The 25,767-nt window shown below is 36.9% G+C and overlaps 2 protein-coding genes across 4 annotated transcripts in view; both read left to right on the forward strand.

Moving 5' to 3' along the window:
- LOC121783379 overlaps window positions 1–25,767 on the forward strand; it is a 447,925-nt gene that overhangs the window by 372,345 nt on the left and 49,813 nt on the right. The window lies entirely within an intron of this gene.
- LOC121783362 (rab3 GTPase-activating protein catalytic subunit-like) lies at window positions 10,723–18,006 on the forward strand. 3 transcript variants are annotated; one of them, XM_042181411.1, is made up of 14 exons: window positions 10,723–10,950; window positions 11,083–11,141; window positions 11,608–11,811; window positions 12,414–12,505; window positions 12,804–12,997; window positions 13,144–13,322; window positions 14,146–14,484; window positions 14,553–14,617; window positions 15,321–15,369; window positions 15,536–15,686; window positions 16,747–16,831; window positions 16,912–16,981; window positions 17,137–17,277; window positions 17,416–18,006. In XM_042181411.1, exons 1-14 carry the CDS (start codon window positions 10,842–10,844, stop codon window positions 17,704–17,706), a joined length of 2,028 nt encoding a protein of 675 aa, XP_042037345.1. In that variant the 5' UTR covers window positions 10,723–10,841; the 3' UTR covers window positions 17,707–18,006. The 3 variants fall into 3 exon arrangements, with proteins under 3 accessions (XP_042037345.1, XP_042037347.1, XP_042037346.1); XM_042181412.1 differs by having other exon boundaries at window positions 10,875–10,950; window positions 11,592–11,811; XM_042181413.1 differs by lacking the exon at window positions 17,416–18,006 and having other exon boundaries at window positions 17,147–17,251.

Below are 25,767 nucleotides of genomic sequence, written 5' to 3' on the forward strand. Positions count from 1 at the left end.
GGTCCCTCACAGACGAGCCTTCCTTCATTGTCTTCGACATGATACTCCGAAAGGCTTGAGACTTAGCCGTTCGATTCTGAGTATCAAAAAGATTTTTGAGATTCTGCATGATCTCGGCGGCTGTTTCCATGGCTGAATGCTGATGCTTGAGTACTGAAGACATAGATGCCAACATGTAGCACTTAGCCATCTCATTCGCCTTATGCCACCGTCTGTGTGCATCTCTGACTCCTGCCGCAGCGGTAGCCGCCGGCACTGGAGGTCGCGGGGTGGTGAGCACAAAGATGTACTCATCGGCTGTGAGAACGATGTCCAAATTTTGTTTCCATTCTATGTAATTTTGGCCCTTGAGTTTATTTTCTTTGAGAATTGCGGAAAGAGGATTGAATGACATATTGATGATTTGATTTGCACTGCAAAACAAAGTATTTTACTATTGTCATAAACTTATGTAAGAAGTTTGATTAGATTAACCATAAAACTTTTCAAAATCTTACAACTGTAAAATTAAAATTTTGTACCCTCCAGAGGAAGTCAATACGCATTAAAATCTTACAATTTTACTGGTCACAACACCGACGAATAGTCCAGAGACCACAGAGTGGCATGGCCGCCTAATGTTGCATAAGCAAGACCATCTCTTTAGCATTACAGAGTCTCATTTCTACAACACACTCCCATAACAATGCTTATGTGCTGCTAACAAGATCAAGCTATCTCATAAATTCTGTGTGAACTTCTGAATCTCGCAGTTTCTTAGGATTATTGTCCCCACAGAGCAGGTGGCGATAATATTCGAAACTATATTCTAGTTCATACTATTTATATTTGAGAAGTCCGCCCTCATGAACATGCTATTTTCTTAGGATTATTGTCCCCACAGAGCAGGTGACGATAATATTAGAAAAAGGCTTCATGAATTGCAGACCAATTGATGGAGACCATATACAAACGTTGAGTTCATAATTATAGCTTAGATATTTGGGTTATGGTTTTTCTTTAATTATCCTTAGCCTTGAGGCAGTTGAAGGCTTAATTAAATTCTGTTGGTATTTAATCTACCGGATAATTAAATCTTTTATTAATTGGTATCTTCCATTAGGAATTATTGTTCTAGAATTTAATTCTTATTCATGTCTACTATAATATATATCTAAAATAATTAAATTACTTAATTCTTAATAAGACATGAAAAATTAAATTCAAATTATTTCCATGTTCAAGATTGGGAAGAGATATTATATTATTTAACGTATTGATACATATCTATCCTTATTAGGATCTTATATATATAAACATTAGGAAACTATTATATTATTCTTATCTATATCATCTAGGAATCAAAATAATATTATTTATTTCCATAGATATAGAAAATAATAAGATATTCCTTAAATCTAGATAAAATATTAGGAAACTATTAAATTATTCTCATCCATATCTTCTAGGAATAAAATAATATTATTTAATTCCATAGATATAGATAATAATCAAAATATTTTAAAAATCTAGATAAATCTTCCAAAAAGATTTTATTTCCATTAAATAATAATATTTTAATGATATCTTTTAATAAAATAATTAAATAATCATTAAAATAATTCTTCATCGTTATCTCATCGTACGAGGTTCGCACGAACGATGAACGACGAAAATCCGACGAGTTCGTCGTTGGATCACGACGCACATGGCGTCTCGGCTACAGGCGCGCAGGTGGCGTGCCATCGTCTCGGCCAGGACGTGCGCGGAGGCGCAGCTCCTCTCGGCCAGCGGCGAGAATCTGTCGCGGCTTCTCGGCCCGTCGGGTGCCGACATCTCTCGGCCAGCGGCGCGCACGGTGGCGCGCCCGCTCTCAGCCAGTGTCTCGGCGCCCGTCTCGGACAACCAAGCCATTCGGCGGCGCGAGCTTCTCGGCCAGCGGCGCACACGGAGGTGCGCCCGCTCTCGGCCTTCCGCCTAGGGTTGCGGCTCCCGGCGCCCAGTGTCTCGGTGGTTCAGTTACGAGCCACCACACCACGCCAGCCACCATGTCGCTCTCGACGCAGGTGCGTCTGGGGCCAGCGGTCTCGGCCGGCGGCGCGCGCGAGCCCTTGCTCGCCTGCGCGTCGCCCCGTGATCCCGGCTCCCACTGTCTCGACATCCCTATCTCGATCGCACGTCTCGTACAATCGAGTAATTCAAGTTCTTGATTCGATAGTTCTTGAGTTCACCATGCATAATAAATTAAACAAAACACCAAGAACATGCTTCGCAATCAAATAATACATGCATACATGAATTTCGCGAAATTTAAATCCAAATAATCAGAGCCAAAGACTGGCTCTGATACCAACTGAAGGGGCTGGCAGCGGAAGCGTGCGTGACAAAACGGATCACATGAATTTGATCTATTTAGCAGATTATTTAGACAAAATCTATTCGCGTAATTATCACATGTATCATGCTCATAACTTGAATTAAAACATGCTTTAGCACATTAAATTCCTAAAACATGCTTACTACGGAATTAGCCAATTTACCTCGTTGATTCAATCAAGAATCGATGATGGCTTGCTCCGTCTCCACGTGAAGATCTTCAATACAAGACCTCGGATCTTCTGACTGGTGTCCCGAACTATACGCTGATATTTGTGTGGGCAAATCTCACCAACGTACTAGGACTCGAATAATGGAAGACAGAACTCAGCTCACGGAGGAGAGCACAATTTTCGAAAATTCTCTTAAAGGAGGGGGACGAAAATTTTATGAATAAATTGTTGTTTTTCTGTCTCCTTTATTCTCCTATTTATATAAGTCACATATTGGGCCCAGTCAGGGATTTAAGGAAGAATCTGGAACATGCCTCACCCAATTAGCTTTTTACTAATTAAATTGAACCCACAATTTAATATAAGCTTATATTGGAATATTACGAGCAGCCACTACAAAAGTAATATTGCACTGCCTTCCAAATCCGAAATTACAAGTATTCCGGGTTTCCATTAATTGTATTTGATTTATTTCCCGCGCTTAAGATGGAAACATCCATTAATTAATTAATGTCTGCTATAGACTTAATTAATTAACATATTTCGAATTCCAAGAATGGACTTAGCAAGAAACTCTTATTTATTATTCATAGAGTAATCAATCTCCAACTAGCTAGGTTCCGAATAATAAAACCTCGTTTCGAGATCCTCTTGTGGATGTTATCAAACGAGACTCTCCTCGCGCACGTTTCAACATAATAGCAGTCCTACCACCTCTAGATAATGATCACCACTACCCAATATACTTGGATCGTTGGGTTACGAAAAACCCGCACCTTTGGTAAGTCAAAGTAGTGGATACTCAATATCGTATGCTCAATGCTAACATACATTGATTAAGAAATTAATTCTCAAGACCTCGTCTTTCAGTAGATAGCATAAAGACTCGTCTTGCTGTTAGATCTATTCAGTGCTATACCACACCAACGTCATCTTATTTCAATAAGGTTTAGAAATAATCGGACTGACATTGCAACCTTTCGCGATAGGTAGTCTAGGCCTATCTAGGTTGTGAAATTCTTATTTTTCTTTGCTTAGAACTGACCGTGTTACCTTAAATTGGACGACGCCCACAACCGGTCTACTAAAACAAAGACTTAGACTTTGTTACGTTTGCTCATACATTTAAATATGAAATAAACAACCATTAAATGTAAAACATAACAACATTATGACAAAAATAATCTGTTGCATTTATTGGAAAATAACCATTAGAGTTTTACAGTATCCAATCACTCGAAAGGTGATTTCTAGTATACAAAACCCTAACAGTTATGTTGTGATATATGTGTTGATTTATCGAGTGATTTGTGATTTGCTCGACTTGTTGATGTGATATGAGATGATGCTCGATCTTGACGGAACAAAAAAAATGATTTATGTTTCAAAAACGTTTTGAGGAAAATAAAGTTGAAAAGATTATGTCAAGCCATATTTTGTTTTGGAACTATGCCTATCTGACTGCAACGATGAATGGAATGGATTGATGGGAGACCGTGGGAGGTAACCACTTCCCCGGCACTTGAATGTTAAGATATGATGAATGATGAAAGAAACGATGAACGATGAATGATGAATGAACAAGAGATAGTGAAATCGGGTTTGTCAGATACGGCATATGTTCCAGGAAAATAGATCGAAAGATCGTTTTGGAAAAATGAAAAGAAAAATGTTTAGTGTTCTCGGACTTTTCCTAAAACTCCGAGTTCACTCAAAGAGTGGCTTGACAAAATCTGTTTTTATAAAATATATTTTGGCACGTGTCTACTGAGTACACCAAGTACTCAGCCCTGCATATGTTTTCTCTATGTGCAGGTTGAGCGGTGACGAGCGCAGTGGGTGTTGAGCATGAAAGTGAAGAAGATTGTAAATAAAACTTTCTGAATATATTATGTCTTCATACATAATAGTATTCTACTCTCGAATGCTTCCGCCAAGTGTTGTTGAGATAATTTTATCTCGAGTTGCTGATTGTTGAAAAGACACTCTGATTTTATTCGAGCTTTTCCCATTTGTTTGGAGCTAAAGTCGAGTTTGCACTCTGTGTATCATACACTCTGATATATATTATTCTTTTAAGCTAATTGAGTCTTTCTTATGAACTGTTATCCTTAAATGATATTCTTAATGTTTGTCCCTTGGTCACGATCGCCTCGTTTGTAACACCCCTGGGGTGGGCGGTCGTGACATTATTTTTCCTCACATTTCTTAAAATCCACGCCGAGTCAAACTTGGATAATATTTCATAGACGGAAGGAGTAATAACTATTAATCACAATTATATTATTGACAAATAATTCTCTTAAGGAGTTGTTTTATAGATAGTGATATCGCACAGTAGGCCGACTTATCATCCCTTTAACCTTGTTTTATTCACTCGATTCCTTTTCCTCATGTACTATTCGTTTCATTGAAGATGATCCATTTTTCTTTTTGTTTTGTTCCATTCAAGATGATCCATTACTATTTTACTCTTTCCACTTAACATATAAAATGAAATTGCATAAAAGTCTTTGCAGCCCAAGGAAGAGATTATCTTTCATGGGACGGAAGGAGTCCATGACTTGGAAGCTTGATCCACAAAAAGTCATTGTTCAACGCGAAAATATCATGAAAAATTATCAGCAAATATTGGTGTCCCTCATCATTAGATGTACAACTTGGAAAAGAGTACCTAATTCCCACTAGGGTTGGAACGGTACGGTATACCGCGCCGAAATGACCATACCGCATACCGTACCGAAAAGTGCGGGATGGCCAAAGTGCATACCTTTACCGTACCGTTTTTTTGGTATACCGCATACCGGTATACCGAAAAGTCGGTATACCAAAATTCCAATACCGATACCTTACCGACATTTCGGTATACCCGCGATTTTGGTATACCGCAATATGCGATATACCGAAATCACGGTACGGTATATCGAATACCGCATAAAAATACAAACTGGTATTGCTGCAACTTTGCAGAAATCACAATATTTGCGGTATACCGAAATCACGGTACGGTATACCGAATACCGCATAAAAATACAAACTGGTATTGATGCAACTTTGCAGAAATCACAATATTTTGCCTCAATATTTTGCTACAATATTTTGCCTCAATATTTTGCAGATAAGAACACAGACTACAAAGATAAAGAGTGTTAATTTTTCTACTAAATGCTAGCAAGCTTGACAAAGATGCATAAAACTGGACAACTACTTTCTTCCTAAGGGGTCGTTTGATAGCCTCCAAAGCCAAGAAATAGATTAGTATCTAGTTATTTTCTTCCTAAGGCACGCAAATTTCATTCTTCCAATTGGGTGGTTTCTCAAATCTTCCCACATACGCCATTTTTGAGTTCATTCTATCGGCTGAAAGTATCATTCTATCGTCTGAAAGTATCATTCTATACGGCAAAACTATCATTTTATCAGTTTTATGTCATTTTGTCACGTTAAAGTATCATTTTATCAGCTTATATGCAATTTCTCCAGCTAAACTATCATTTTTATAAGCTTACTGTCATTTTATCCGCTTAGATTATCATTTTATAAGGTAAAAGTATCATTTTATTAAACAAAAATGTCATTTTATACACCAATAATACTTATCATTCTATCGGCTGAAAGTATCATTCTACCCGGCAAAACTATCATTCTATAGGCTAAAAGTATCATTTTATTAAACAAAAATGTCATTTTATACACCAAAAATACCTATCATTCTATCGGCTGAAAGTATCATTCTACCCGGCAAAACTATCATTCTATAGGCTGAAAGTATCATTCTATCGGGCAAAGGTGTCATTTTATCAGTTTTATGTCATTTTGTCACGTTAAAGTATCATTTTATCAGCTTATATGCAATTTCTCCAGCTAAACTATCATTTTTATAAGCTAACTGTCATTTTATCCGCTTAGATTATCATTTTATAAGGTAAAAGTATCATTTTATTAAACAAAAATGTCATTTTATACACCAAAAATACCTATAATTATATCGGCTCAAAGTATCATTCTATAGGCTGAAAGTATCAATCTATAGGGCAAAAGTATCATTTTATCAGTTTTATGTCATTTTATCACGTTAAAGTATCATTTTTCAGCTTATATGCAATTTCTCCAGCTAAACTATAATTTTTATAAGCTAACTGTCATTTTATCCGCTTAGATTATCATTTTATAAGGTAAAAGTATCATTTTATTAAACAAAAATGTCATTTTATACACCAAAAATACCTATCATTCTATCGGCTGAAAGCATCATTCTATCGTCTGAAAGTATCATTCTATACGGCAAAACTATCATTTTATCAGTTTTATGTCATTTTGTCACGTTAAAGAATAATTTTATCAGCTTATATGCAATTTCTCCTGCTAAACTATCATTTTTATAAGCTAACTGTTATTTTATCCGCTTACATTATCATTTTATAAGGTAAAAATATCATTTTATTAAACAAAAATGTCATTTTATACATTCCAAAAATAGATAGCATTCTACCGGGCAAAACTATCATTCTATAGGCTGAAAGTATCATTCTATCGGGCAAAGGTATCATTTTATCAGTTTTATGTCATTTTGTCACGTTAAAGTATCATTTTATCAGTTTATATGCAATTTCTCCAGCTAAACTATCATTTTTATAAGCTAACTGTCATTTTATCCGCTTAGATTATCATTTTATAAGGTAAAAGTATCATTTTATTAAACAAATATGTTATTTTATACACCAAAAATACCTATCATTCTATCGGCTGAAAGTATCATTCTACCCGGCAAAACTATCATTCTATAGGCTAAAAGTATCATTCTATCGGGCAAAAGTATCATTTTATTAAACAAAAATGTCATTTTATACACCAGAAATACCTATCATTCTATCGGCTGAAAGTATCATTCTACCCGGTAAACTATCATTCTATAGGCTGAAAGTATCATTCTATCGGGCAAAGGTATCATTTTATCAGTTTTATGTCATTTTGTCACGTTAAAGTATCATTTTATCAGCTTATATGCAATTTCTCCAGCTAAACTATCATTTTTATAAGCTAACTGTCATTTTATCCGCTTTGATTATCATTTTATAAGGTAAAAGTATTATTTTATTAATAAAAAATGTCATTTTATACACCAAAAATACATATCATTCTATCGGCTGAAAGTATCATTCTATCGTCTGAAAGTATCATTCTATACGGCAAAACTATCATTTTATCAGTTTTATGTCATTTTGTCACGTTAAAGAATAATTTTATCAGCTTATATGCAATTTCTCCAGCTAAACTATCATTTTTACATATGCAATTTATCGGTTGATAAAATTATACTTTTGCATCAGAAAATGATAGTTTCAAATGATAAAATGATACTTTTGTTTCATAATGATAGTTTTAGATTTTTGGATGATAAAATGATACTTTTGCATCATAAAATGATAGTTTGAGGGGATAAAATGATAGTTTCAAATGATAAAATGATACTTTTGTTTCATAATGATAGTTTTAGATTTTTGGATGATAAAATGATACTTTTGCATCATAAAATGATAGTTTGAGGGGATAAAATGATAGTTTCAAATGATAAAATGATACTTTTGTTTCATTGAATTGGATGGAGTATATTATATCTCTTACTTTATTAATTCTTTTATTTTATTTTATTAATTGTGAATTAAAACTTGTGTCATTTCAAATGTTTCTATTTTTTTTAAAAAAGAGGTAGTATCAAAATAAAATGCACCACATCATGTGAACGTACGAAATACAGTAATATAGTGACGTGTTAAACGTCTAAATACGCTGTATTAGTGGTTAGTAGGTCAACAACTACACAAACTAATTAATGACAAATAGCTTATGGCCTTAATTTTGAATTGAATTACATATATGATCTTCAATCTTCATAATACTGCCGAATGTTAAATTAATTTTGCAAATATTGTAAACTTATTCAAAATTTCATCAATAAAATAATTACTACTATTTGATAATCTATATAGCACACGTATGACTAAAGAATGAGTAATCACCCACGTCAGTAAATTAACTCTTAATCCTAATTTCTCGATTAAGAAAAATCCAAATAAAAATTAAAAACCCAGGTATATATCTGCGGTATATACCGTATTTGCGGTATACCGCATCATACCGAACCATACCGCAATTGCGGTTTATACCGCAATTGCGGTATGGTGCGGTATGATGCGGTATACCGCGGTATATGCAAACTGCATACCTTTACCATACCTAAAACTGTCGGTACGGTATGATACCGTACCGAAAAGTACGGTATACCGAAAATTCGGTATTTTCGGTATTTTTTCGGTACGGTAAGTGCGGTATTTCGGTATTTCGGTATATTTTCCCAGCCCTAATTCCCACAATACCCCAGTCTACATATTAATTTGATACCGTCTATTTTTGGCTTATCGGGAATGCAATCGACACATCGACACATTACAGGCCCAATTCGAACTTGAGTCATCCTGGGCCCAACTCGAACATTGGTTGACATAAGTCCTTGAGAGCCCAATCCTAACCGATGCTCATCCAGGCCCAACCAAAAGTCATCTGGGTTCCGATACCACTTGTTAGAATCTTGATTAATTGCATATTAGTTTAACAGGGACAACACTTATAATATATTTCTTCCAATTGCCCTTTATTTTCCCATGTGGTATGAGTATGCAACCCAATAATTTGCACACGTCGGATGATAAATATGAAATATGTAAAAATTTTAGGGTCTAAATTTAATTTATCTTGAATATACGAATTAGGAGATCGTAAAAGAAAAGTGGAAAAAATAAGAGAATAATAAAAAAAACAAATAAAACAAAACACAGTGATGAGATATTTTGACTACAAATTAAGGAGGGATTGTAAAATTTTAAAATGGGAGTGATATATACAACAAAAGAAATCCATTTGTTTGGAGTAGGTTATAGGTTAGCTTAGAGCATGAATAACGCAAGGGGCCGGGCGGCATCTCGCGAGTCCCTGCCCGTCCCAAGCGTTGGAGGAGGTGGAGTCAAGGCCCAGGCCGGTCCCGGGGCCGCATTTGCGGCTCGGTGACGGTCCCGCGTCCCGGCCTGGGCCGGCGTTGGAGCTTCCGGGGCGAGGGGGTTCGGGCAGCAATTTCTGAATTTTTACATTTTGGAAGAGGAAGAAGAGGGAGGGGGAGAGGAAGAAGGAGGAGGAAGAAGGAGGAAGAGAGGGAGAGGGGCGACGTGGGAAGATTTGCATTTATTATTTTTTTTTTTGCATTTTTTTAATATTCTAATTTTATTATATTTTTTAGGTTATAATTTATTGTATTTGTATTAAAAATGAAATTCTCGCGTTATAAATGAAATTTTTCGTGATATAAATTTCCGGCATTTTTTATTTTACGTGTAAAATAGGTTGAAGTTGTGAATAGTGTCATTTATTAGTTGCGGCCCGGGTTGTGGCTTGCAGGGTTAGAGCAGTTGGGGCCTGGGCCGCAACTGTAGAGGAATGAGAGCATGAATAACGCACTGGGCCGGGCCGCAAATCGCGAGTCCCGGCCCGTCCCAAGCGTTGGAGGAGGCGGCGTCACGGCCCAGTCCGGTCTCGGGGCCGCATTTGCTGCCCGGTGACGCTCCCGGGGTCCGGCCTGGCCGGCGATGGAGGGGGAGAGGAAGAGGCCGGGCCGCTACTGTTCACGGATTTTTGAATTTTTGGAAGAGGAAGAAGAGGGAGGGGGAGAGGAAGAAGAGGGAGAAAGAGGAAGAAGAGGGAGGGCGAGATTTTTGCACTATTAATTTTTTAAAAATTTAAAAAAAAATTAATTTTTTTGCACTTTTTTTAATTTTCTAATTGTTTTTTATAATTTTTAGTTTATAATTTATTATTTTTGTATTAAAAATGAATTTCTCTTGTTATAATTGCTCAACGTATTCTATTTTACGAGTAAAATATGTTGGAGTTGTGAATAATGTCATTTATTAGTTGCGGCCCGGGTTGTGGCCTGCAGGGTTAGAGCAGCTGTGGCCTGAGCCGCAACTGTAGAGGAATGATGACGTGGAGGGGACTTGGGGCCGGAACTGGGGACGGGGTTATTCATGCTCTGATGACGTGGAGGGGGCTTGAGCCGGAAATGGGGACGGGGTTATTCATGCCCTTAGGAACAAAGGCATAAGTCAAATATATTTCTGAATATTGATTGCCCATTAATTGAAAATAAAAATAGAAAGTCGTAACTTTCACTACTGTGGAAGTTCCGCATCATCAGAGACTACAGTCAGCAGATTTCTTCGCTCAATCATCTCCGATTGCGGCTATGGCGTCGATTTGGTGAAAATGGAGGCTTCCTTCGTATCCAGAGCTCGGTCAGCCATCAATTCTGCCGCAGCTAAAGCTGAGAAGGCCTTCACGGACATTAAAAAATCTGATTCCAACGCGCATCGCGGTATGTGCTAAATATATGTATATGACTCTCCTATTTCTCTGCGCTACCTCCATTCCCTATTTCGGTTTACTATTTTTAAGAATTCATTAAAACTTTCCGTTTTTGGCGTTTTTCAATTGGATTTTGCTGAAGATTTGGATAAACAATCGCCTATCGCGTCAACGGCGGATGCGGATGCGGATGAGCCGAAGGTGAATTTTCTCTTCGCTTCTATGTTAGATTCGCTTGCGAATTTCTGATGTCGCGATCATGGAAATTGGAAATTGTTTGACCACGATTTTCGTAAAAAAAGGTTGTCTTTTCGTAGTGACAAAGACTCAGCTTTGGATAAAATTGGATTTGGAATCTGACTTTGATGTTTCAAGCTTGTTTGCCGGTTATGTTAGAGTTGTATGCATTGTTGAGATTTCAAGTTGTTTTTTAGTTACTCGTATTTTAATTATCATTTCACTTATCCGGTTATCTTTTTTATGGGTGAGTAGAGTTTGTTCCTATTTTTTTGAAAAAAAGCTTGAGTTACTTTCATCAAGGCCTTGCATAGGCATTCAAGACTTCATGAAAATTCTATATTTGTGATTGAGACCCGCTTCCATGGTTGCTATATCATATACTTGCTGAGTTAGTGGATATTTGGATTGGAGATCGTTTGTGTTTCAGGTGCAGGATTTCGAAGGAGCAAACAATAAGAGAGTGCGGCCTCAGCCAATAAAAGCCAAGCAGGATTGGCATGAGAGATTGAGGAACTTGAGATTAGGTAAAAAAGGGGCTGACTCTGGGAAGCCCGATAATTCAGCAATGGCATACGCAATTTTTGATGATAATTTATACCTGATGCACGAGAGAGGATACTCTCAGCCAAATGTAAGTTGTCAAGTATTTACTTTGTTGATTTTTTATACTGTTGTATTGTGCAAATGACTAACTGCTATTTATTTGGTTAAAAATTGTGAAAGTTATTTGAGCAGTCTGGATTCTCTCACACTAGTAGTTATTGTGAATGAGCTAGCTATTTGTGTTGTTTTCAACCTACTTGACTAGTTGAATCTAACAATTTCTTAGAGGTTTGGAATCCAATGCAAATCTCATAACATCTCTTGGTGGTTTATTACCGTGTTTCTATTGGAAATAATGGTAAAAGAATTCTACTCTCAATATCTTTAACCTTTTTCTGTATTCTTTTAATGATGATAATCGTCTGGATTATACACAAATGCTTGTTGTAGTTTTTTTGGCCTCAGACGTTTAAGGCTATTTAGTTTAGCAAATAATTGCAAGATTGCTGATACTTTTGTCTGAAATAATGGTGTTTTTACACTGTTGTGTAGTGTTTACACATATATGATACTCTACCATGTTTTTGGGGTACATTAAAAATCACAAAAAAGCTATAGGCATTGTATGCTTTGACTGAACTATTTGAGTTTCTGCTCTTCAAATTACTGGAAGTGCTTGGTAAATTACAGGATTTAGAAGAGGAGCTGGAAAGTTCGAAGGCTGCAAAGGCAGATATCATTCCATCATCGGCTATCTTGAAACAGTTAGCTGTAGCAGTCGAGTAAGCATTTATATTAGCTATTGAAATGTCTCTTTTACTAAATTGTATATGTATTCCTCAATTTGAGCAGTTCGACAGTCTAGTAATGTTTTCGGCCCTCTATTTTAAAAACTGAAACTACTAGTTTTCTCTTTTGTCTTTCATAATTTGATATTTAGGTTAAAACATGATGGACCTGCCATATGTTTATTAGTACTATTTTAATCAATTTGAGTGATTTACATTGATCCATTTTAATCTGTTGTCTGACTGCTGATACTGATACTGATACGGTCTTTTTGACTATTGGCTTCTTAAGGGCTGGATCTGGATATAGCACCATGAAGGATCTCCTTGCCTCTTCTAAAAGCACTTCCCCCATCAGAGAGAAAGCTAGCATGAGCATTTCAGTGATGAAATCGTTAGTTCTGCGTGAAAAGGATGATAAGATGATACAGGAGTTTGGTTCTGATGACAAGGTTCTTGGACTGATGAATGCATTGTTAAATGCAGGTAGATAATTTGGTAGCCTTGCAAAAATCTGTACTCTACTACTACCCCCTCCTCATTGCATGTGAATTATGATTGATAGTTTTCAAGTTTTTGATTATTCCGTGTTGATTTTCACTTCTGATTTGATGCTGGCAAGGTACTTGCAGAAGCAGAATTTACTGGTAGGACTGTCCCTGGTATGGAGACGCAGCTTAATTCCACTTCTCTGGTCAAGGATATCCATGGTGCGCCATTGGAGAGTTTTGTAGTCAAGCTCTCTGAAGCAATTAGTTGCTTAAAAACCCTGCGGAAAATGGCTTCATATTGGTCAAGGGTTGTTTCTGAGGTAAGTGGAGAGATGGAATTATATTTGAATCAACATGTTGCGGCTAACTTATGAATGCTTGGCCTTGTTTGTCAATTTAAGTAATTGCAGCAGCTAAATGTTCAAAATGTATCTATTTTTCTTATACCATTTGAATTTAATAGACTATTAGGCCCTCTCAACAATTTCACGGTATTGGTAAGCTATGTCTTCATTTCAATTGAATTTCTTTAGAAACCGTGAGAAAATGATTACTCTCTTGGTGAAGTCTTTCCATTTGAAACACACATACTCTATGGTTCCTTCAAGCGGCAAGATGAGAACAATAAATATGCATTATATTGATCAAAATAAAATATGAGGATTATGACTCACGGACTAGGAAAAGAAAATCCACGTTTTAACTACTGGAGAGCTTTGAGGATGTCTCGGGGTTGACTTCCAATTAACATGTTCGAAATACAACTTCTGTGGAAAGTTTTTAATAGATCGTACAGTTTGATAACTTAGGTGGTTCTTATACATAACATAGCTTTTGAACTAGATTTTATTACAGTAGTGCTGCACATATTCTGAAGTGTCTCTTCAAAGTAAATTACTGATTGTTAGTGACTTCATTTCCTGTAAAGTTCCATATGTGCAGTTGATTAAGCATGACATCACTGAAAACATTGCAAGATGACATCTTGCACTTGTAGACTAATGCATTTGTATATTTAACTGCTCCCTAGTTTCTTTGAACCCAAACTTTTATCAGTCTCCAAATCTTTTGATCTATAAGTATAATTCTAGCTTCTGTACTGTATCAGCCTATGATTTATTTGTTTAATCCTTCACCTTGCAGATCAGAAGACTTTGGTATGAAGGGAAATATATCCCAGGAATTCCGCCAGGAGATTTGCCTGACCTAAATTCATGTCTCTTGTATCAGCAGTTACAGGTCATCAACTGTTGCATTTCCAGAAAACAACGGCATACTGCCGCACTTGAATCACTGGAGTCTATTACAGCTCAAGCAGATGTTACAGGTTCTTCAGATTCTGAAAGCAGATGTGTCCTCGATTCTAGTTTTTATGCCAAAACCAAGTCTGGAGAACTTGTGCTTAGATTGGGAGCTGATAAAAGATTTGAGAACTTGACAATGCTTGAAACCGGAGAACCTATTTATTCACCTGTGGTGCAGGTTGGTTAAATTATCTTAAATGTAGGAAATTATGTCAGCAAATGCTTAGCATATGGTCACTTTTCTAGGAACTGCCTCTGTTGACTGAAGACTTAATCAAGGAGACAGAAGAGTTTGTGCTAAGGACAGGAAGGTTGGTAAAGTTGCATATAACTTTTCAATTATGTTTTTTAGGGATACTATTGTATTGTGTTTCCTATCTAGATCAATGCTCAAGCACTATTATCAAAATGTAACTTCTCAGTTCTCATGATTCATTTGCATTAATATTACCCTCGCTTATGATATTGAATGCTGACTATTCTTGATGGTGGCCAAATGGTCATCACCATTGTCTGACAGAATATTTATAAAAACTAGTCGGTGGCAGTTAAAGATAATCTGAAATTTTCTTTTGCTTTTTAACTCTAACTTCACTTGTTTAAAACTTTCTATAACCTATCTCTCAGTAGGATGTTTTTTCTTGTTTCAGCAGTCCACTCTAGTGTGTGTTCATGTACATGGCATTATATGGGATCAGTAATCCTCTTCAAATTTAACCAAATTTCATGAAATTATGTAGTATTCAAAATCTTTAATTGCACTATTTGGACTTAATTTAGCTCCAGTTGATGATATTTTAACATCACATTAAACACGTAAACTCCTCTATACTGAAGCTATCAGTTGATTATTCAATGACTAATTAAAAATACAAGTTTACTGCCTATATATAATTTCGGCCAACCAACTTGGTTTAATGCAAACTAGTTGCTAGAGGATCCTGTTGTACCAATTTATTTCACGGCTACAATAAAATAATTCTCTGACATAAACTACCTGTTTTTGTTGCTCAGTGTTGGTGCAGGATGCTCACAACTGCTTTCAGACATGCAGGCCTTCAAGGTGAAGTTCCAATGCAGGCATGCACAGTATTGCTGCCCCCTTATTCTTTTTCATCTTCTTCTCCTTGTGTTATTTGTTGTGTTTGTGTGTGTCATGGAGGACTTTGGTCGGATTATGTTTGAGGACACTACAATTGATACATAGTTTGCTATGCTATTTTTGTCAGGCAGCAAATCCAGGTTGCACATTAGAAGATTTCGTAAGATGGCACTCTCCTCCTGATTGGATGGAAGATGGGACGAACAGTGATTTGGATGATACCTCTGAGGGTGGTGATTGCATCAAAGGTCAACTTAGTAGGCGAATGCAAAAAGAAGGTAATAGTTTATTTGTAGGGAATGGGTGTAGCAATATTTATTTCACTTTTACTTTTGAGTTACTATCTTCCTACTGAGGAATTATTTAAACATGCTAAATACTGAATGCAGCTTTAACAGAAATGTGATTTTCACCTTGCTGAAGTAAAAACACAATATCAAATTTTATTCTTTTCTTCTAATGACCCCTAGAAGATCTGGTACATGATCACTTTTATGCGCCAGAACGGCTTGAACCTTTCTATGTTTCAATAAAAATGACGAAAATGAGTTCTATGAGATAGGCTAGGTAGAATGCTGATGAAATTTGAACAGCTAGGTTTTTCTTGATAAGGAGGAAAGTGCTTAGTCTGCTAGAACTAAGGAATGCCAAGAGGGTGTTGAGTATGCTTATTTTGAGGCCTAAAGCTTCTATGCTTGTGAGACGTCTCTGTAACTTATAAGAGGCCATCTTATTTTAAAAATGTAGAACACTAATTACTTTTATAAAAAAATGCTTATAAGCGCTAAAACACAAGCTTAGCCACACACCATCCAAATGAAGAACTGAATCTTTCTTTTATAGTTTGAACAGCTCCCTGAACTTGAATATGCTTACATAATGAGTCTAGCTTCTTTTCTGATGTTTTACTTGATGTCAAGCCATTTAAAGTAATCAAAGTTATCCTCTTTCTTTTACCGTAGTCTATATAAGATCCTAATCTCAGCCTTCAGTTTTTTCTTACACGGGAAACACAGGTGTTATCCCAATAAGTGGCATTTGTCCGGTTAGACTTTATTCATATTGGGTATGAATATGAATAGAATGTGTCAGAGCCATTTATTAGGTAATGCAATTATTTTGTTTTTCTATAAACATGGAAGGATGGGAAATTGTTTAATGTAGAGAAATAGACAAGATATAAATAATTTTCTTGAGTTCACTGCCATGGTTGAAAAGCCTTTTCATGTCAACGAACATAGCAGCACTGAATGAGCTTATTTGTTTTCCGAATTGACGATGAAGAGGGTTTGCTACTTCTATTCTGACCTAAATATTTTTTTGCTAATTGGTTGCTAGGCAATTTATGGCGTGAATTTTGGGAAACATCAAAACCATTGCCAGCCGTCAGACAAGCTCCTCTTTACGATGAGGACCTGGCTGTGTAAGCAAACTAAAGTTCATGATATTGTAATCTTAACTTGTTACTGCTGTCAAATGAGGAATAATGCCACATCAATGTAGGGAAGGTATTCTTGACTTTCTGGAAGTAATTCCACCTACTGAGCTTTTCATGCAGCTCTTCCTGGCTGTTGTAAGTACTCGATTTCTGCGCATTCTCTTTGATTATTGATAGATATCATGTACGGCAGAGATGTATGCGTATAGATGTTTGCTTGCTAGATTGTTCATCTAGGGAGCACAGATTTTGTTTCTTTCCAACTCAAAATCTGCGTCCCGACTTTCCAGTTGGGTGCAGGACTGATAATTGGTGAGGCCACGCTCTCTACAAATCCAAATTTGTCACATATTTTCAACAACTGCAAGAACTACATAGTCGTCACCTGTCATAGCAGCACCTGGGTCGAGAAGCTTGACGATATATGCCAGGTGAGTTTTATGCAGCTGAGGCTTGTGTTGGCATCAATTTTGGAATTGCTGTTCGTAGGGATGTGGTGAAAGTAGAATGATATTTTCGATTATTGTCTCCGTGCTTGGAATTCTTCACTTACACTACACCTATAACAGGTTTATGAAACAGTGGAGACAATGGTCCACAATCCAGACGAAACAATGAACATCGCCCCTCAACACGAAGAACCCGCCACTACAGGTGAAGTGAAGAGCCGCTTCAAGAAGCTTAGCCTAATCTTCGGAGTCAAGTCGAAGGGTGGCCCCAAAGACTCGCCAAAGACGACTGAGGAGAGCCCTGACAGGCAACAATTTTCAATATTCTCGAAGAAGCCTCCGAAACCCATCTTGTCTCCGTCAGAGAAACCACCGTCGGGTTCGGCTGAAAGTGAATGGACACTTGTGTAAGTATGAAGTTGGATTTTGCTCCACAAGGCAGCTCAAGGAAAGGTGCAATATTCAGTCACCTCAAGTTGTTCCATCTGTGAAACAGAGAGCAACTGATTTCCTAGGGCTTCGTTGTGGAACCATCAAACATTAGATAGCCTTATACCTTCTATTTATTCTCCACCTTATTGTTGAAATCAATTGTCACTAAAAACCCCAAACGAGTGAAATTGAGTTTTCATTTGCTCATTGTAAACAAGAAAAAAAGTTGTATATTTTGATTTACATTCACATTTCTTAGTTTCTACATTACTACATTAATACTCCCTCCGTCTCACTTTAAGTGACATTTTCTTTTTTTGGAATGTCTCACTCTAAATTACGCATTTCTAAATATAGAAACATCACACTTTCTATTTTTTTCCTCTCTTACTCTATTATTATCTCTACTTTATTCATAAAATAACATTACATAAAATCTTGTGTCGAATTAGAATTGTTCCACTTAGTGTGGGACAAAAGGAGTATATTTCAGTTTGAAGTCGATAGTTAGAGTCTGAATCTGAGTCGCGTTGGGGGGAGGGGGGTACTGAAATACCCATGAACGGGCAACATGAAGCATTGGTGGGGCAAATGCCCCTCTTCAAAAATTTACTAATTTACTAAACCCTAACCATTCTATTTTTTTAATCAAATTTACTAATTTATTTGAATTTCTTCTTTAAATGCTCCGTCTCAATACTTTAAATTTTTGTTTATAATACTCCCTCCATCCCAACTAAGTCGAGTCACATTCCTTTTTGGGACGTCCCAACATTGTTGAGTCATTTCTTTTTTGACAACAAACAAATCACTTTTACTTTATTTCATCACCTACTTTATTCTCTCTTCATCTCTCCTACTTTTTTTCCCTCTCCTACTCCCTCCGTTCTATAGTAGTGAAGTCATTTTGCCATTTGGTACGTTCCATAGTAGTGAAGTCATTTATTTTTTCAGTAAAAGTCAACACATTTCTTCTCACTTACTACTTTAATCTCTCTTACTTTTTTCTCTCTTCATCTCTTCATTTCCTACTTTATTCTTTACTTTAGTCACTTAACACAATTTTTCTTAAATCGCGTGCTGAAAAGAAACGCCTCCACTACTTTGGAACAGAGAGTGTATTTATTTTACTTTCATTTAATATATTCAACACAATTTCATAATCTCTGTGCCCAAAACTTTTGTACCAACTTAATTGGGACGTGGGAGTATATTTTATCCCCCCTCACATCAATTTCTGGATCCGCCCCTGAAAATACCCCTTTACTGTATCTAAAAAATATCGAAAATATCAGTTTATCAGTATACTCCAATTTTTGGTGCTATTATACCGTATCAAAAGATTTCGGAATGGTAACGGTATCAATTTTCCTATACCGCGGTGTACCGACTCTTTGGTATATACAGAAAATTCTGTATACCGCGCTATACCAGTTTTCAGCATATACCGTATATGCGATATACAGATATATACCACATATATCGAAATATTATATTTAATTTATATACAAAATAGAATTATAAAGAAAAAAACTTTCAAAACACTACTTTCAAAAGAGAAAAAAAAACATCAAACATTCTTGTCGCTCAACAATGAGGTTTCAAGAAATGAAGACAATGCTGACTATGACTTCATAGATTGTTTTGGATTTGATTATTGAAGTGTTATTAATTTGAATATTATGAAAAGATTTGATGATGATAGTGTTTATTATTTTGGACGTTATTTAATAGTAGTTGAATTGTTATTTTTAATATTTTGGTTATAAAGCAGGTTTTTTGATATAACACAAGTATACGGTATTACAGTATACCGTATCGTATTTCAGTATACCATAAATGTAATACTATTATATATTTATTGCATTAAACGTTTTTTCTTTTGCGATCAGCTATAGTTCAAAATATATACTACTATATTTATTTTCATAAATGTTAAAAGGGTAGTTTCTTTAGATTGCAAAAAAAATCTGTGGTTTGTTTAACTCTTTGGTGAGCTTTAGATGCTTAATTAATTTCGTATGGATTGCTAGTGTTATGTTATTTAGAGTTTGAACAAAATTAATACCGATTTATTAAACCATAATTAGGTATTTAAAACTTGGACCCTAGCTCCTAAAAAATTCCGCTCTTTCTAGACGATGATTTGGATGAAATTGTAATTAGTAAAATACAATCCCATTTGGATGATGATGCAACTTCTGCATTTGTTAGCATAAAAGTAGGAATCATGTGGTTTTTACTTTTTTACATTAAAAACACTAAAACAAGAAAGAAATTTGAACATGCATGTTTGTGAGAATAGAGCAGTAATAATTTAATTAATAAGGAAGCTTTTTGAAAGAAATAGTTGTTGAGTTGAAAGCGATATTTGAGAGACAAGGGTGACAACGCATCGTATATATGTTGGGTTGTTTGATAAATTTAAACGTGACAAAGTTGCAGAAATGCAATGCAACTCTTGTGGCTGGTCGGCTGCCCATTCAACATATACTGTATTAATTAATTAATTCACACCTTTTCCACAATTTTCTTTTATGTCTATCCTTTATTGGCTCAATCACTTTTATCCACATACTAATAAATATAATCACTTTAAGTTTTAAAAACTCCTTCAAAAGACTCAAACTCAAACTCAAACTCAAACTCAAACTCAAACTCGACTCAATAGAATTATACACACGCATACATCGAACTCTATTTGATTTCTTGGTGTTTTTTTCCAACAAATATAATACTAATACTTCTCCCTCCGTGATTAAAAATTCTATTTTACTATTTTAGGATGTATATGATTTAACGTCTCATACGCTTTTTCCATTTTAGATAATGAACTCATCATTCAATTACTTCCTCCGCCCTAGAATATGAGTCCCACTTATATATACTCCCTCCGTTCCAAGTTACTTAAGTCATATTTCAGTTTGGGGTGTCTCAAGTTATTTGAGTCATTTCTCTTTTTAGCTAAAAATAAAATATCTAATCACACTTATTTTATTCTCTCTTCTACTTTATTTAACTCACTAAACACAACTTTCTTCAATTCCATGCCGAAAAGAAACGCCTCAAGTAACGTGGGACGGAGGGAGTATTAGTTTTAAAAGAAATGTGAGTGGAATGAATTAGTGGAATATGAGACCTTATCACTATTTATAGTAAAAAATTAACCAAAACTCTTATTCGCGGAAGTACTAAAATGGAACTGCTATTCGTGGACGGAGAACATGCTATATAAAAGTAATGCATACATTCCACAAACGCAGTTTTCCATTTTTCTTACAATGTCAAACAATTTTTAAATCCGTATGGGGGGTCAAAATGATACTATAAATAATTAACAAAGAGAGTATTAATTAGTTAGATACTTGTTCACCGCAGTGTCGGCATAAGAGCGTAATTAGAATTATCAATTGCGTTGCTATTTAATCTTAATTTGGTCTTGGGTTTTGGGGTGGATAATGTAGTTATATACTCCATTCGCTCCTACTAAGAGCACCCGCAACGCGTCGCGCGGGTATCTCGTATCTCGTCCCTCCGAGACGAGACGGCAGCGAGACGCGTTGCAGCGTCCCGTCGCGTCCCGGTCTTGCCGAGACGCCCGTCCTACCGAGACAGCTGGCGCGCCAGCTCGCCACTCGCCCGCGCGACGTGGCGCGCGCTGGCGCTAGGCGTGACGCCCACTCACCGGCCCGCGAGGGGGCTTCGTCACGCTGACACAATAAATCATTTTTTTAAATTTGAATTTAATAATAAAAAAAATAAAAAATTCAAACGGTAATGTTACCGTTTTCGACCGTTTTTTTACTCTATAAATACTCCTATTTCATCCTCATTATACACACAAACACACATCTATTCTTCTCAAATCATCTCCATTTCCTCTCCAATTTTCATCTAACCTCTCCAATTTTCATCACAAAATGTCCGGCGACAGAAACCCTGGCGGCTCCGACGGGTTTGACATTAACGCGTTTGGCGACTGGGGGGGGCATGTACAAAGTCTTGGGTGGTTCCGGTTCTGGTTCATCGACGCCGGGCACCCAAGGCTCGTTGACGCCGGCGGGGTACCCCATTTTGATGTGGATGCATACGCTCGTCCCTCCGCCCCGAGGTATTCGCAGGGATTATCCCAAATTAGGGAGGATTATCCGGATGAACCCAATCCAGAAGGAGGACGAGGCGGTGGAAGCTCCAGGGCATTCGACGCCGTGGAGGAAGAGGAGGAGGCGGCCGAGGAGGAGGAGGAGGAGGATGTAGGTCGTCATCCGTACAGCCGCAAGGACACGATGGCTCTGTACAACGTCTGGATCAGCGTCTCGTACGATCCCATCGTAGGGAATCAACAATCCCGGAAGTACTTTTGGAAAAAGGTCACCGAGGCATACAACGAGATTAAGCCGAAGGGGTCCCGCCGCCGCACATTGAAGATGCTCCGAAGTCATTTTGACCGAGTCGACAGAGAGGTCAAAAAATTATGCGGCATCTACAAGAATGAAGCGCCTCATTACCAAAGCGGAGCCACTGGAGCCAACATTCTGAGATCGGCTTTGCGAGTCTATTTCGACGACAACGACAAAGAATTTAAATATGTCGATGTTTGGGAGGCCGTCAAAGACGTCGAAAGGTGGGTCGACGGTGTCCATTCCAGCACGGGCTCGACCTCGAAACGCACGAAGCACACGGCGGGTGGCCAATACTCGTCTAGTGGGGGCGGTTCAGGCAGCGCCGCACAAGAGGTTGCCTCGCACGAGGTTGAGGGCACGACAGACGATGCAAGGGGGTCCTCCCGTGTGCGCCGTCGGCCGCAAGGGACCAAGGCGGCGAAGGCGGCTAGAGGGAGGAGGGGCCGAGACGAATCAAGCCAGGCGGGTTCCCAATGGCCGCCCTCCTCCCTAATGTCCATGTACTTCACCGCCACGATGGCGGACACTTCCCGGATGACGCCGCCTAATATCAAGCCCATCATGCCGGCATTGTGTATCTGGGGGGACAACTTGGTATTTCGCCTCCATTCGGTGCACCGCCACCGCCTTCAGGGGATGATTCGCCGGCGGAGTAGTTTTATAATTTCTATAAATTTATATTTTAAATTATGTCTTTTTTTTATTTATTTTGCCACGAGTTTAATTATGTATTTTTTTTAGGATTTTAAGTTGTAATTTTATTTTATTTAATGAAGTGTGTTTTTGTTAATTGAATTTGTTGGAAATAAAAATAAAAAATGAAATTGAATGAATAGTTAAGGGATGAGATGGTTAAGAGACGGATAAGAGATGGAGGGTTGCAGGTGTTGTCTCTTAGTTAAGAGATGGAGTGAAAAGTACAGTGGGACCCATGAATAGTTAAGAGATGAGAAGAGACGGATAAGAGACAACATTGCGGATGATCTAAGAATTCTATTTTGTCTTTTTGTCTATCTTTTATTAAATCATATTTCACTTTTATTATAAATGATAAGTAGGTTCTACGTTTAAACAACTTATTCTACTCATATTCTACTAATTTATTTAACTACTTTTCATTATATTTTTTAAAACTAATGTTAAAATTAAATAGGACTCGAAAATTAGATAGTAGTAGAAAAAGATTATAGTAATAGTATAGTTGCTAGGACATTCACAGTGGTGGCATTAAAGCTGGAGCCCATCTCAGAGTCTATCTCTATTTTCTCCTGGCACATCAGCAGCCCATCCCTATCTCCGTGCAATGAGAACCCATTCCAGAGCCCATTCCACAGCCCATCTCATTTCCGCATCATCACTTTTATATATTTCACTTTTAATTGTTGGTGTGAAATAAATAAATTAAAGACAACTCAACAACAAAACATATTTCATTAAAAAAAACATCCTACATTTAAAACAAATACTGAAAAAAAACAAACTAAAAACATTGAAAACATTGTGACTAGAGAGAAGTAAAATGTAAGTGAGATAAAATGAAGTGGGATGAATGTGAATAATTGGTGCGGAATGGGGTATATATAGAGAATAAAAAATGAATAAAACTAAAAAAAAAAGGTAATCGCCGCTGCCGCTGGATCGGCTTCGGGGCTGAGGCGATGAAGAATGGTGATCGTCCCCCTCACCACAAAAGGGGCCGATGATGGGTGATGGGGTGGCCGATAGCCATAGTGAATGCTCTTAATTAGTCAAATTATGTGGTGTTGTGAATCTGCATAACTTTTGCCATAGGTATCAATAAGCAGAGGCATGGCAGAGGCAGAGGCACTTTTACACATTGCACTAAGGGCATTCACAATGGTGACCTTAAATCCAAAGCTCATTTCAGAGCCTATCTCCATTTCCTCCTGCCACGCCAGCAGTCCATCTCAGAGTATTTTTAAAAAAAATTAAAAATTCTAATTTAAATCTCTAATACAGTCAAAATCAACTAAACATCTGTTGACTGTTAATTTTAAACGGTGCCGTCCTAAAAGGACTAAATACGATTTGTTTTAAAATGCGTTGGACAGAATAATTCAAAAACGTAATTTTAAGGACCAAAATCATAAAATCGTCATATGTTTAGGACCGTATTTGGCCCTTACTCTTTCTACCCAATGTCCTCGTCATAATTAAACATATTAGAGTTTGGATTATTCTCAATTAACTTGTATGGTGAAAAAAATTGGTTGCCTATATACAATACTTTTGCCTTATCTTTTGGTGTCCCTAGAGTTATTAAGTCGACCACAATTATAGATTAAACCCCCTCCCGAGGTGAGAAACCGGTAGATTAGGTGCTAGGGTTGAAGTCCACTTCTAATCCTAAACCCCTAACTCCCAAAAGCTCAATAAGAGCAAAGACCTCACTCAAAACCTCAACTCTCCCGAGTTCTATTGTATTAAGGTGTGAGTTATTCTTATTTCTAGATTAATTATTTCATCTCTCGATTAATCTAATTAATCCTACACAATCTAGTGGTGATCAAGCAATTGAAAGGAATAAACCAAAGAATAATCAAATAACTACAAGAGCAAGGTAAGAAAAAAATCAATTGGATAAAAACTATGAAATTAATGCATCATCACCAAGAATTCTACAAAAAGTGTTTAGCTACTCATGTTCTTCATAAAAACCATGTTTGAAACAAAAGATTCTATGAAATACATGGAGAAAAGATTAAGATACTCCTGAGAGAATGAATCTATGTAATGGCAACTTCAATATTTCGATTGGAAGTCTTCAATCTTCAATTTCCTCTCTTAAAGATGTTCTTAAGGGTATCTGTATGTGTTGGAGGCGGTAGGTGTAGAATTTGTGAACTCTAGGCGTTTTTCCCTTTAATCCCCCATCAAAAATCGCGTTTTTGGCAAAAAATACGCCAAAGAAACGTACCCAGTCGGGTGGAATTATAAAGGGTAAAATTCACCCGGCCGGGTGATGATTTTTGACCAGTTTTTGACCTTTTCAGCGCAGAAAACACCGTACCCGGCCGGGTGGTTAATTCATCCGGTCGCGTGAAATTTTCTAGACAGTGCAGTGTTCGTAAAACGGTCATAACTTCTTCTACGGGACTCCGACTGAGACGTGTAAGATACCCACACGAAGCTCTTTCAAAGACGAAGAGATTTATATAAATTAGGGGCTGATTGAACTTCAAAATATCCAGTAAAAATTGTCTCAAACCAAGGTCTCAAACCAAGGCTTCTGCTCATCCACATATTTTGTATTTTTTCTACACATTCTTAACAAAATGGTCAACATACCAACATAATAGAGAAGTAATATAAACACGCTCAGTAATAGACGAAATATGATCAAATTCATACAAAACCACCCTCTAAAACCATGTAAAATCCAAGTATGTCAATATTCAACGGTTCCGTTAAAAGTTAACTGTCAATCGCATTTTAAAGTCCAAAATTAGTCTCGTACATTTGCACAAAAAATCTATTTGATCCTACATACACATAATAAATTTGTTAGTTTTTAGTCATAAATAATATATTTTGGTCTATATTTAACTCATCAATTAGGTCAAAATGTGGTTGACCTTAACTTTTTAACGGAATATTTAAATATAAGGAAAAATTG

This window comes from Salvia splendens, chromosome 21 (genome assembly GCF_004379255.2).
Source record: "Salvia splendens isolate huo1 chromosome 21, SspV2, whole genome shotgun sequence".
Classification (NCBI taxonomy): Eukaryota; Viridiplantae; Streptophyta; class Magnoliopsida; order Lamiales; family Lamiaceae; genus Salvia; species Salvia splendens.